This window comes from Macaca mulatta, chromosome 5 (genome assembly GCF_049350105.2).
Source record: "Macaca mulatta isolate MMU2019108-1 chromosome 5, T2T-MMU8v2.0, whole genome shotgun sequence".
In the NCBI taxonomy this organism is placed as follows: domain Eukaryota; kingdom Metazoa; phylum Chordata; class Mammalia; order Primates; family Cercopithecidae; genus Macaca; species Macaca mulatta.
The window spans coordinates 79,942,558-79,957,284 of NC_133410.1; the positions used below are offsets into that span (position 1 = coordinate 79,942,558).

Here is a 14,727-nt window from a genome sequence, read left to right on the forward strand (position 1 = left end):
TGTTTCTGCTTTCAGACTAGAGAGCTCTTGTATGGGAATAAATCTGAGTTTGGAGCTAGCAGTTGGAACCTTCTGGCTAATTCTGTTGATTTCTGCCCTCTTAGATGCTTACAGACTCCCATCACGTGGGTCTACTGTAGAGAATTCCCAGGGGGGAGATGGACTTATTGAGTTGAATGGCAGCCTTCCTAACTGGAGGCCATTACCAGTATGTAGTGGGGCCCCTGCAGACGGCCCATCTGCTCATCTCTCTTGACCCAGACTTTCAATGACAGTATGTGTGGAAGCCAAGCTTTTACTTCTTGATCCTGAACGAGACTTATTTTAGGCTCAAGACCACATTTTCATTGTGTAATTTCATCATCTGCATACACAGTATTTAGCAAGGATTCACAATAGGGTCAGACCCTAAATTAAAGAAAAATAAGTTGTGATTTCTGCCTCTAAGGAAATGACCTTTGAAAGGTAAAAGAAAGAAGTTGAAAACACACGTGAATAGTTTCATAGGACAAGTCACTTTGCCCTTTACTTTCTCTCCTTTTTCCTTTTCTTTTTCTTTTTTTTTTTTAAGTTCTGGGATACACGTACAGAACGTGCAGGTTTGTTACATAGGTGTATGTGTGCCATGGTGGTTTGCTGCACCTACTCTTTTATTTTCTAAAAATGGAAGATAATAAAACTGACCCTCCTCAAGTATTTACTAGTATGAATACAGAGTTCATTGTTCAATAATTTGAAAAGAGCCATGAATAAAAACGTGATGCAATTGGCCTAAGACACACGTGGCTGAAGGCTGGCCGGGAATATTTTCCTGATTAACTTTGCATCCAATGCCCTGGGAGTTTCTTCTCCAAAGGTCTACCCTGGAACCTCTGTTGACCTTTACTTCCATCCAGGGTAGTGTGTTCAGGACCACACAGCTAGCTGTCTACAAAGTGGGGAAGACTTTATTGAAAGAAGAAGTACAGGGAGGGCCAGGCAGAGTGGCTTGTAATCCCAACACTTTGGGAGGCTGCGGTGGGCAGATCATAAGATCAAGACATCAAGACCATCCTGGCCAACATGGTGAAACCTCATCTCTACTAAAAATACAAAAATTAGCTGGGCATCATGGTGCGTGCCTGTAGTCCCAGCTACTCAGGAGGCTAAGGCAGGAGAATCGCTTGAACCCGGGAGGCAGAGGTTGCAGTGAGCCAAGATCGCCCCATTGCACTCCAGCCTGGTGACAGAGTGAGACTCCATCTCAAAAAAAAAAGAAAGAAAAGAAAAGAAATACAGGGGACTACCTATGAAAAGTAGGCATGTACTAGTCTTGCTGGTCATTTCAGCCGGACTAAACATCTCATAATAATTGTGCTTTGACATACAACCTTACTGCGACCTTCTAACTCTGAACCCAACATTTTCCTGGCCCCTAAATAAACCCTGTTTAGTGAAGAGAAAAGAAACAAGAAAATAGGAGATGATCAGTGATATCTGAGATAACATTTAAGGATAAATAGGACAGCCAGGCAAAGAATAGGGCAAGGATTAGAGTTAGGGCTGTTTACTGGCAAGGAAGCCATGGAGCAATCTCTGTCCATTTGAGATAGGGTTTTAGCCCCAAGGGATTGTATTAATTAGGATTACATTGGATGGCAGGTAATAGAAAATTATGTTATATTGGTTTAACCAGGTAGAAGTTTTGTTTTTCTTGTGTAGCACAAAGCCTAGGGGTGGGAAGCCAAGGATTACTATGATTTTGCCATGACATGATGCCAGCAGGAATCGGTTTAGCTTTCATCCTCAAGTTTGTCACCTCACAGTCTCAAAATGGCTGCATGTTTCAGTGTCATGTACAAGTTCCAGGCAGAAAGAATTAGGCAGGCAGGGAAAAATACGATGTGCCAATGGAGACACCTCCCTTTAAAGAGCTTTCTGCGATGCCTTACACAGTAATTTCTACTTACACCTCATTAGTCACTATTGTGTTATACTGCTGCCCATCTGTGAGACAGTCTATGTGTAGTACCAGAATAAACAAAACCTGGGTTCTGTTACAAGGAAGAAGGGGAGATTAAATATTTCATAGGCAACCAGCAGCGATTGCAATAGTGACATAAAAAAACAACAGAAAACCTTACGTTAATGTTTATATTGCAGTCACATTAATTAATTTCATCCCCTTTAAATGCAAGGTGGTGAGTGGGCAGGCATCCTTTTTTAATAAAAGATGTATCAAATGTCAGAAGCAATCTGACATGTCCAAGATCGTCAGAAATACAATCCAATACCAATATGAAGTCCACGACCTTTATAATACATCATGCTACTTAAGAATTCTGATCTATACAGGAGGTCTTAGACATCCAAGAAGAGTATGTTTCAGGACTTTGTGAAACTCCATATTTAGGATAAGACTATAACATGTCACTTCCCTAATAGTATAGGAGGAAAGAAGGGATAAGAAAAGAATAACAAAGCCTCTTGGAGATAGACGTTAAGCTTCCCGGTAGGTTCATTCACTATCGCTAATAGTTGTTAGCAACAGTGGACCAGGTGCAGCGGCTCACACCTATAATCCTAGCTACTTGAAGGTTGAGGCAGGAATATCGCTTGAGACCAAAAGTTCAAGACCAGCCTGGGTAACATAGAGGGACCCTCATCTCTGAAAAAGATTTATTTATTTTTTTTTTTTTTTCAGCCAGGCGTGGTGGCATGCACTTGTAGTCCCAGCTACTTGGGAGGCTGAGGCAGGAGGATTGCTTGAGCTCAGGAGTTCACCACTGCAGTGAGGTATAATTGTGCTATAGCACTACAGCCTGGGTGACAGAGCAAGACCCCCATCTCTGAAAAAAATAAAATACAATAACCTTAAGCTAATACTCATTAAGCCCTTTGTTGTTTATGGGCATTGCCTCATTTCACCTTCTTACCAGCACTCTGAGTTAAGCACTATTACTATTGTCTTTCTTTTACAGGGGAGGACATGAAGGTTCAGAAAGGTTAAGCAAACATGCCCAGTGTCATACAGCTAGTATACAGCAGAGCTAGAACTCTAATCTCAAGCTTCTCTAACCCCAGCACCTAAATATCAAACCTAACTTCCTTTCTACTGCTTTCCATGAGCTCTGACTCACTCTTGCAGAGCAGCCTTACAGAGAATAGAATTCCAATTTGGACCTCAACAAAATTATGAATGATTACATCCCATGTTTTATCAAGGTTGTTCACCTCCACTGTAAACTGTAGAAATTAAATCTGCACATTCTGAGAGTCTTCTGTATTTAAACTCTTTTAGCCCTGCCACTGATGCCAAATTCCTAATGACTACACAGTTCATCGCAATTGGCCTCACCCTGTAGACTTTTCTCTGGTCTTCTTCTTGTGGAGTGGAGTTTGCTATCATGGCTTGGCTGTCATTAATGTGATGAATGTAATTATCCCTTTGAGCCATTTCTATTAAGATTCTGGTCTTGAGTTGGCAAAATGGAATTTAATCTTCTTGAATATGGGGTAAGAGAGCGTCCTGGGGGCTTCTGTGGCATTCCAGAGCTTAGGCCTGCAAAGAAGTCTTAGTGTTGAGGCCGGTAGCGCAGTCTCAAATCCCAGGTCTTAAAGCTGGAAGAGGGGAGGTGGCCTAGTCCCTGACAAACCAGGCAGGTAAGGCATAATTAGCGCCATTTCAAAGGGAAGGTGACTGAGGCTTGGGAGCTTAAATGAAACAGCAAGGGTCATACAGCTGGTTTCAGAGCTCAATTCAATCCCCCCAGGGAGAAGGAAGAATGGAGTGACTCATTTCCTCACCAAACAGGAACCTGTACGTTGTTTTGACAGAACTTTATGTCTATCCAGGCTCTTTGTTATTCTGACAGAGAATGGCACAGCCTATTCTTCTCTAGAGCCAATTTTCAAAATTAGCAAGGAAGCTGTCACTGTCGCATCTCTTTCATATGTCAGTGTAGTCAAGACGGTGATCGGTGAAATGTTTTAAATCGTACTCTAAATATACATACAGTGCTGGAGGAAGGTGGGGTTGGTTCATGTTTCAGCCGCTCCTGTATTATAATATCTGAATGCTTGCTTTAAGCTCAGATCTCCAGGCTGCTCCAAAGATGGGAATTTCTTACAGTGTCGCTCTAGCAAACTGGAGGGCAGCTTTTCATTGTTTAATTATTCACACGTGGGGTCTGAATGTGCCATGCTCATGCCCTCTTCCAACACACTTTAACTCCCAGCCTGTCTGCTCCCAGCCGGTGATGTAAATGTACCAGCTGCTTCCTAAGAACCAGTCCGCATCCTGCAGGAGGGGCTGGTTCCTTTCCTGGGCATCAGCCTGCCTGCTCTCAGCCTAAGCTCTCTCGCCAACCATGGTGGCTCCTTGCATTCCTACATCCTCTTATCTGAGAATCAGAGAGCATAATCTTCTTACGGGCCCGTGATTTATTAACGTGGCTTAATCTAAAGGTTCTCAGTCAAATTCTTTATGATCTACTGATTGTGGGGGCATGGCAAGGTTTGCTTGAAGGAGCTTGGCTGGTTTGGGCCCTTGTAGCTGACAGAAGGTGGCCAGGGAGAAGGCAGCACCCTGCTCGGAGAATGAAGGCGCTTCTGTTGCTGGTCTTGCCTTGGCTCAGTCCTGCTAACTACATTGACAATGTGGGCAACCTGCACTTCCTGTATTCGGAACTGTGAGTCCCCTCTCTGTCCGTGCCTGTGTCTGTTTATGTGCCTAGTACGTTGGGGGTGGGACCCAAGTCCATTCCCTAGCTGATATATCCATTTAGAGGAATAAATTCTACACACACTAGATGCACTTGGACAAAGCGCCCTGCCAGCAGTTTAAAGCGGCATGCTTAGCTGTCTGTGACTTGACAAAAAAGCCCCATATTAACAGATGCAGTGCTTTCTCAACAAGGCATTTTTTTCCTGCTTCAGTGCCAGTGCTGCTTTTTTTGGGGTACTCTTTTTCCTCAATAGATGTAACTTCTCTTCCTTCTGTAAATAGAACTGAAGAGCAGTTAAGAATAGAATTTGTACGCATAGATCTGCTGCCTCTGTTGGGTATTTATAATTGCAAGCAGGCATCGTCCCTTTATTGAGACAGTCTCTATACCTGAAAACAGGTATAGTATCAGCAAAAAAAAAAAAACCCCAAAAACAAAACCCTATGTATAAAACATTTATATCCATGTTATTTTTTTTTTGATGCTTTTTAAACCTATGGGATACAAAGAAATATGCCTTGAGCACCCATATTTCCATTGCCTTGATTTAATGGTTAATATTTTGCCACATTTGCTTCATATATTTTTTGCTGCAATGGTCCAGAGCAAATTGTAGCCATCATGACATATCACCCCTAAATACATGATTGTGCATCTCTGAAAAATAAACACAATTTCCTACATGACCCATGTCCATTTTATGCAAGCAAATGCCTCGTGTCACCAACCTCTAGTGATTTTTTCCAGCTCCTTTTGTTAGTAAGCTTTGAATAAGGATTACAGACTGATGTGAACGGCTTCTAACAATCATATGAAAAGTGTTGCTGTGTGTGCCTCGTGTTTGGAACATTTGCAAATGTATTCCTCCTTACGAACCTAACTAGACAGGAAAAATAGCAAGAGTTGACTTATGTGTAAATTACAGTCAGTGAGCAAATGAAAACAGAGACTTTAAATAGAGTTCCTAGAGCCCAGATCAAAAAAGCTTGTCTGGTCACATTTAGATAGTGCTACCACCCATGACTCTGTGGTGGTAGCCCCTGCCTCCTTTGTAATTAGCTGGACCAGCCAATTTGTTTAACACAGCAGGTGCTCTTTGATAAATAGAGCTAGGTTCTTGGAAGCAGATCATTTGTTCTGCATTTCAGGATTATCTGGTCCCATCTTACTGGAATGTAACCCCAGGATCCAAGAGAAAGTATCTAGCTTAAATCTGAATCATGAGCATCTCTGAGGAAATAATGACCTTGCAGAAGCTTTTCTAGACAAACAGACAATGGCAGAGATTATGAAAAGGCTCATTCCTCTCTCAATGGATGCTGAGGTTGGGATCTTTGAAATTCAGTGCAATGATATTCTTCCCTGCCCACCCATTCCCATCCGCGATCCTTCTTCATTGCTATGTTGTTTTCCTAGGGCTGCTGTCATGAATCAACCCAAGTTGGGTATCTTAAAACAACAGAAATTTATTCTCCCACAGTTCTGGCATCCAGAAGCTTGAACTCAAGGTGTCAGCAAGGTCATGCTCCCTATGAAGGCTAAAGGGGAGAATGCTTTCTTGCATTCTTCTAGTTTTGTAGGGGGTGGGGGTGGCGCTGCAGGTGTTCCTTGGCTTGTGGCTGCATAACTCTACCTCTGCCTCCAACTGTCTGCACATGGCCTTCTCCTCAGTGTCCTCTTCAATTCTCTTTGCCTTCTCCTCTTCTTATAAGGATACTTATCATTGGATTTAGGGCCTACTTGGATACTCCATGGTAATCTTATCTTGAGATCTTTAATTGCATCTATAAGACCCTTATTCCAAATACGGTCACGTTTACAGGTTCTGGGTAGACATCTTTTGGGGGCCACCACTCCACTGACTACGGATTCCTGCTGTTCCTACACAAAGATTCCTGCTATTGAGGAATCTTTCCATTTGTTTACTTTCGGTTTTATAGCCTAATTGAAGGAAGGCCCTTATATTACTTAATAATTTTCTCTTCTACAAGTACATGAATCAAAGGCAACATTTTTACTGAATAACTGAATGGACACAGGGAATCTATGAAAGTATGATGCTAGGGAATTGCCAGGATGGTGTTTCCACATTTATCTGACTTTCTTAGAAGCTTCCAGTTGCTGTGTATGCTTTGTGAGAGAGTTCTGTGCAGCTGTTCCCTGATGCTACTGGGGATAATTACTCAGTGAATTAGTGACACATTTCAGGTACTGTAGTGTTCTCTAAGGAATCCAGGCAATAAGAATTGAAGCATGGTACCTTCTCTCTAGGAGTTGACAGTCTGATTGAGAAGCTGAAATTTATACACATAAGAGATATAAGGAATGATTCAAGGCAGATGGAAATAAGTCATTTATAAGTAGAGTAGGTAGTAAATTGAGAGGAGGGAGAGATTGTCTACACTGGTGAAATTGATCAGGGAAAGCTTCCAGAGGAGTTGGGGGTTTAAGCTGGATCTTGAAGTGCTTAGAGGAATGAGGTAGAAACGGGTAGAAAGAGGAAGTATTTCAGGGATGGTAAGTGGCACAAGCAAAAAGGTTAGGAGCTAGCTGTGATTGTCACCAAAGCTTGAAAAACTATCATTTGGAACAGTAAATAAGGCTGCTGGGCCAGTTTAGCACCCTTAGGAGCAGGAATGATGGGTGATGGCTGCATGTCCAAGATGGAGGCCTTCTCTTTCCTACTCTGGGTCATAGGATCCCAAAAGCAGGCAGAGCTCGGGGGATCTGCTGGGCTTCCTCCACCCTTTATCTTAGCCTTGGACTCCTGGCACTAGGGGAAGCTTGCCCTGTATTCCTTGTGCTTCCAGATGCACAGACCCTCCTGGATTTTCCTTTCTCTCTAACACCAATGCACTCTTGTCTTCCTGAGTTCATGCCTAGCTCAGACACTGGAACTAATCCAGTACATGGATTCAAATTTAGCATGTGGCCCAGGTTTCTCAAAGTCAAATGCCTACAGGAGCAAAGCAGGAATATTTTTTTGTTGTTTTTTTTGTTGTTGTTGCTGTTGTTTTGAGACAGAATCTCACTCTGTTGCCTAGGCTGGAGTGCAGTGGCACAATTTCAGCTAGCTGCAACCTCCGCCTCCCGGGTTCAAGTGATTCTCCTGCCTCAGCCTCCTGAGTAGCTGGGATTACAGGTGCCCGCCACCACGCCTGCCTAATTTTTGTATTTTTAGTAGAGATGGGGTTTCACTATATTGGCCGGGCTGGTCTTGAACTCCTGACCTTGTGATCTACCCACCTTGGCCTCCCAAAGTGCTGGGATTACAAGTGTGAGCCACCGTGCCCAGCCAGGAATTATTTTAAAATGTGCATCATACAGGCATAACACAAAAGGAGGTGGTGAGGCCTCTGGCCAACTGCAGAATGAATATATAATGCCCAAAAGCATTCAAATTCAATTTAAAACAAAACAAAAACCCTGTGTCCAATTTAGCAGATCACTTAGGCATGCCTGGTTTGGCCTTGAGGGCCAATAGTTTATAACAACTTGGCCAAACCGATTCGGAATGTTGGGCCAAACACTTATTGACTCCAATGGGAAAGACACCAGTTTCAGAAGGATGAAGAGCAGACCCAGAACTGACAAATGAGACACTGGGTTTTACTGGGGACTTACATATAGGGGAGAGTCCAGTGGCAGCGGGCTGGACAGGAGAACCCCTTTGCGTGTAGTCCAATGGCAAGAGCTGGACAGAACTGCAAACGCTTGCAAAGACATGCATTTTATATTCACTTAGGACCCTCTCCCTAACAATCTCCACCTAGCAACCTTAACCCAAAACAAAGGACGTCATACAGCCCATGTTTCCTGGGATGGGCTAGGGGCTAAGCTGTTTCTCATAGATAAGGAATGACCCTCTGGGTTGGCCATTCCCGGATTCCTTAGCTTGAAACTCCGAACCACATGCAGGTGTGTCTGCTCTACAGGGTCAGTCTCAAGGTATGCTTAAGTTATTGCTATCAGGTGTGTTTATACCAGGGCCTTTCCTTCTTTAAATATGTCTATTGTCACCTGATGCCTTGACCTAGAGGACAGTGAATTTGACAGAAGAACCCTAAAACCAGAGTATTTGGTGTGGAATCCCAATCCATAGATCAGGGCGCGGAGAATCTAGGACAGCCCTCAGGTCTACAAAGAGCAGGCCCTAAGGATGAATGACAGCGCTTTCCTTCCCCACATTCCCTCACTCGCAGACCTCCATGACCATTCTTTTTGAATGTCCTAGACCCCAAAGGGAATCTGGGAAAATAACTTTCAGCATCATGGGCATGAGCATAGAAACAGCCTTCTCATCTTTCTGGGTCTATATTTACAGCCCTACACATGGAGAGACTTGTAGATGAAAACCTTAGAACAGTGTAGGTTCTGAGGATCACCCATTTCAGAAGTAGGGACAGAGTTTGTTTTCAAAATGAAGATTTGGAGGGCTCTAAATCAAACCTACTAAAATTACAATCTTTGGGAGTGGGGCCCATACATTTTCATGCTTAAGCCTTCCAGGTGATTCTCATGCGGCCTCCCCATTTTCATGCTTGACAAGCTCCCCAGGGGATCCGTATGGGCACTACAGTTTAAGAACTCTTCACTCCAGCTGCAAAGCCAATTTACCTTGACTTCCCCTGTTGAAAATTATCACTCCTCTCTGTGTCCCCACTCAGTGCTATATGCATTAGGAACTTTTACCCTGTGAGTTCTGTGAGTTCTGAGGAGATTTGGGGATGCAGTAATGTTCATATGCCCAGCTTCTGCACAGCTTGGGGCAGAATTAAGTTAAACCAAATTAAGTGAATTTGCCTCATATCTTGGCCAACTCCTAAATGTTTCAATCTGTGATAAAGAAGACCCTGGTTGGTTTCTTTGGAAGGGAATATTGACCTTGCTCATAATGATACAAGCTAGGCTCGTCACTGGGATTGTCATTGAGCTGGTTGGTCATCACCTGTGGCTTTTGTAACATTTCTTTAAATATTTAAGTCTTTTTTTTTTTTTAAGATGGAGTCTCGCTCAGTTGCCCAGGCTGGAATACAGTGGCATCATCTCGGCTCACTGCAACCTCCACCTCCCAGGTTCAAGCAATTCTCTTGTCTCAGCCTCCCGAGTAGCTGGGACTGCAGGCACCTGCTACTACGTCGGGCTAATTTTTGTATTTTAGTAGAGATGGGGTTTCACCATATTGGTCAGGCGGGTCGCGAACTCCTGACCTCAGGTAATCTACCCACCTCAGCCTCCCAAAGTGCTGGGATTACAGGCATGAGCCACTGCGCCCAGCCTAAATTTTTAAGTTTAACAAAAATCCAAGGAAAAAGACTTAGAATTTGGTGGAGTGGTGCTAGTACTCGTGGTGCATTTGGTTCTCCACACACCAAACCTTCATGAGCTAGTTACAGAAAAGTAGAGTTTTTTCGTCTCCTTCCCACTTTAAAAACTTTTAGTTCCTATCATCCTTGAAAATTTTTCTCATGTTTATGCCATATTCTGATGGTATGACCTGCTCTTGCCTGTGGTACAAAGTCTGAGTGAGCTTGGAGCAGATGCACAGTTAGTTTGGGACTCGCTTTTCAAAGTACCTGCCCTTCGTTTTAGGAACACAGTGATCAACAAAACAGCTAGGCTTGGTTGCTGGAGGATGACAGGTCCTGGAAACTAGTGCCACTAGCTGTGCGACTGACTTCCCAAGAAGCCAGGAAATGCTGTGCTCTTTCTAGTTTGAGTCAAATATTTTTGGTTTGTAAGTGGAATCACTAGGAACAATATTCATGCTAGAATCTAGAGAGAAAATTATACTTTATTTTCTTATCCCTATAGTAGTAGTACTAAGTAGGGATAGCTTATTTCCACTGGAGTTTTGTACTCCAGAGATTAAAATGAGCAATTCCAATTTTGAAACCCAAATCATCTAAGGCTATGGAAGTGTTACCGGTAGCAAATCTGTAGCAACCTCAATTCTTAACACCTCAGAAGAAATAATTTTTAACCAAGGGGCATAAGGCAGGGTGAGAGGCCAAGGTAAGTTTTAGAGCAGAAGTGAAAAGTATATTAAAAAGCTTTAGAGCAGGAACAAAAGGAAGTACACTTAGAAGAGGGCCAAACGGGTGACTTGAGATCAGCTGGGTGGTTTGACCTTTGACTTGGGGTTTCATATATTGGCATGCTTCCAGGGGGGTTGCATCCTTTCTCCCCTGATTCTTCCCTTAGAGTGGGCTGTCTGCATGCACAGTGGCCTTCAGGCACTTGGGGGATGAGCATGCGCATTGTGTTTACTGAAGTTGTGTGTGTGCTCACTTGACGGGTTTTTCTCCTTGTCAGTTGAGGATTCATACACCAGTTAAACGCTGCCATTTTGCCTCTTAGTGTGCATGCTTGAGTCTACTCCCCCAACTCCCCTGTGACCATCACCTGATGGTTGCCTGACATTCCTGATTGTGGGGAGGGTGGCCTTCCCTGCTCATGACTGTGTAAGTACCTACTGTAACAGAAGGATGAGGTCTCCCGGAGAAACTGCCAAGAGCAGTAAGAGTTATGGGCAGCCTTATGTATGCCCTTCCAGCAAAATGTGGTAGGCCCCAGGAGTCAGAACCACAGAACACACCAAGCTCTTAGAACCAAGGATTCCAACCACCAACCACCTCCTAGGTTAACTGACTTAAACCTAACCTGCAACATACACCTCTGACAAACTGCACAGACTTCATGCAACAAGAACATTCATTTTTAGGCTCACAGGCCCAAAGAGAGTTTTGAATCAAACCCAGCTGGGCGTTCCAGGCTTTTAAGTGGGGAGGTTGCTTGCTTCCATTTTCTTTATCTATTTCCATTTACCCATTACACCCTGGTCTGGCTTTTCAGTATCCCCTTCTCTACGTCAAAGCTGTGTGGCAAGACCATCCTTAGTAGCTCCTTTTCCTGCCTGCTGACTTCAGTCAGACCTGGGCCAGGTATTGGGCCATGAACTCCATGACCTGGATAAGTATCTTTTTTAGAAAGTTTTGTACTAATGGAGATTCACACAGGAAGGTCCAGATGATTGTGGCTGGATTCTTTCTGGGGTGAATGAGTCGGGGGTGAGTGGAATACAGTGGATTGCCTTAGATTCCATTTCCTCCCCACTTCATTTTCACTGTGTTAGGCATTCCCAACACTTTCAAAGTTCAAACCAACAGGGTGAGCTTTATGGATTTGCCAGCAAATGTTTTCCAAATTGAGTCTCCAAGAATTTGTTTCTTTCTCATTGAAATTGAAAAGGGGAAAAAAAAATGTTGCTGATCTCTGGATTTGTCTTGTCCTGTGTTTTGAGCATCTGAAGTAGAATTTGGACGAGGACCTGGAAGGAAGGAGGCAGAGTTTATAGAGGAAATGGGGTAAGGTAGAGAAATCATATTCAAAAGGAACAAGATCCAGTCTTGGGGCAAAGCCAGGGCCCATTTGGGCTCAATGACTGTCGAAGCATTTCAGTTCAGCACATGTTTAACAGGGCATTTTTCCTTGAATTTTTAGACTTGTGTATTTTGAAGGAAATTGAAGCTGCATGGCCCTCATTCATTTACACTGAACTCACCAAAATCTTGTTTTGTAATGATTCTTTGATGTCCAAAGAGCATTGTAATCCTGTTTCATGGTCTTATTTTTTCCCCCCTTTGAGTATTAGCAAATTCTTTTTTGCCAGCAGTAAAGTCACTCCAGTTCCAAGCTGTTCACTCCCTGGTCCAAAGTGTTCTCCTTCTAGGGAGGTCACCCTACACCAAACCCAGCAGTTTCAAGACGCCACTCTGATGCTTGGCAAATTGTGCTTGTCTTTCTAGTTCCATGACTATGTCAGGTGGATAAGAGGCAACGTTGGGATGTCCGTAAGAATCTCACTGACTCCTTCATGCTTGGTTGACTTATTTTCTTCATTTTAACTTATAATGGAAAACTACAAACAATACAAAAGGAGAGAAAAGGTTATAATGAAACTCCATGTGCCCTATACCCATCTTCAGCAATTATGAGTTCAAGGCCATCTCATCTATATCTCCTTTAACTGTTTCGAAGCAAATCACAGATGACATGTCATTTCATCTGCAAACATTTCGGCACCTATCTCTAAAGATAGATTCTTAAGAAATGGGACCACCATACTAATATCACACGAAAAACAACCATAATTCCTTAATAACAAATATCTGGTTTGTTTGAATCATGAGCTAAATACAATCTACACATTGCAATTAGTCACCACATCTCTTAAGTTTCTTTCCTCCTCCTCCTCGTCTTCTCCGTTCTTCATCCTCTGCTGATACAAAGGAGTTCTTGAGGTAAATTCTGAGGAATATAGCTTTGGCAAATTCCAAATATTGGGCTAGTAACTGAAAAAGAGAAAAATAAAACAGTGATTTTAATTTACTGTCCAAGTTGAAAGAAATGTAAAAAAGCAAAGTTCCAAAACATTGAGCATTGAAGTCTATGAATGTAACTACAGTTTTACTCAGGATGAGTGTCTTTCATGACCTTGTTGCCCAGAAGCTTTAAGGGGAGGACTTTTTTTGTTTATTTTTACTTTAGGTTTAGGGGGTACTTGTCAAGGTTTGTTACATAGGTAAAAACATGTCACGGGGTTTGTACATATTATTTCATCATGTAGATATTAAGCCCAGTACCCAGTAGTTATCCTTTCTGTTCCTCTCCTTCCTCCTACCCTGCACCTTCAAGTAGACTCCAGTGTCAGTCATTTCCTTCTTTGTGTTCAGAAGTTCTTACCATTCAGCTCCCACTTAGATATGCAGCATTTGGTTTTCTGTTCCTGTGTTAGTTTGCTAAGGATAATAGCCTCCAGCTCCATCCATGTTCCTGCAAAAGACATGATCTTGTTCATTTTTATGGCTGTATAGTATTCTTTGGTATATCTGTGCCACATTTTCATTACCCAGTCTGTCATTTATGGACATTTAGTTTGATTCCATATCTTTGCTATTGTGAATAGTGCTGCAATGAACATTTGCGTGCATATGTCTTTATAGTACAATGAATTATATTCCTCTGGGTTTATACCCAGTAATGGGATTGCTGGGTGGGATGGTAGTTCTTCTTTTAGCTCTTTGAGGAATTGCCATACTGCTTTCCAGAATGGTTGACTTAATTAACACTTCTGCCAACAGAGTATAAGTGTTCTAATGGGACAGCTTTAAGAGAATGGAAAAATATCTCCATAGGGCAATAATCTCACAGCTTCTTGATCACAGACCTCTTTCAATCAATAAATTTCTCCATTGCCTGTCATTTGTATAGTTATCTATATAAAATTATACATATATACTACTATATTAATATGTCCATGATAAAACAGGCACAAAAACATTGTTAAAGAATAAAAAATATATACCTAAGAGTTCTATGACAATCTGCCCACTTTCAGGGCTCACTGGTAAAACAACTTCTTCAAAGTCAAAGGAAGAAAGTTGCTCACTGCCAGTCTGTGGGGTTGGTCTTGGAAGGAATGGGGCAGGAAATGGTCTACTTCTGCAGGCCAAATAAAACTTGGCAGGCCAAGGAAGCAGACATCGTTTTTCTCATAGTCATACTTCCCCCGACCTTTTTTTTTTTTTTAAACCATCACTCCTTCTGTGTGCCCATGTGGCCCCAATCTCTTCCAGCCTTCTCCGAGGCCCACCACCCCCAACCACACCTACTTTCATTAACACCAAGAGTGGAATTGGAGGATCCAGGTTTGTGAAACTTGAAATGTTCAGAATTTCAAACATTCCTCTTTTTAAAAAGGAAGATAAAATTGTGAATTCACAGCTGGTGGGTCCCCGTCAGGTTGTTGGAAAGGCACATGCATACCAGGAACCTCGAACCATCTTCATCAGCCTCACAGTCATCTTCCCTCCCACGGGAGCTCTGAGGTACCAAATTCACCTTCCTTTCTTTCTGACTCCCTCTTTCCTATTCTCCTATATTTTCCTGTAGAGCCAGCTCTGGGAATTCTGGTGCCCTTCTAAGCCCATTTCTTCCATGTTTAACTCTTGCATACCCA

The 14,727-nt window shown here is 42.7% G+C and overlaps 1 protein-coding gene across 5 annotated transcripts in view; it reads left to right on the forward strand.

Moving 5' to 3' along the window:
• Window positions 1-14,727, forward strand: part of LNX1 (ligand of numb-protein X 1) — a 195,577-nt gene that overhangs the window by 85,316 nt on the left and 95,534 nt on the right. The window contains exon 1 of one of the 5 annotated variants that reach the window (XM_015138694.3): window positions 4,333-4,670. The exons of the other annotated variants lie outside the window; for them this stretch is intronic. Coding sequence (XP_014994180.1) covers window positions 4,579-4,670 — 92 coding nt within the window. The 5' untranslated portion in view covers window positions 4,333-4,578. Of the gene's footprint in view, window positions 1-4,332; window positions 4,671-14,727 lie in introns of those variants that run through there. 5 annotated transcript variants of the gene reach the window in all.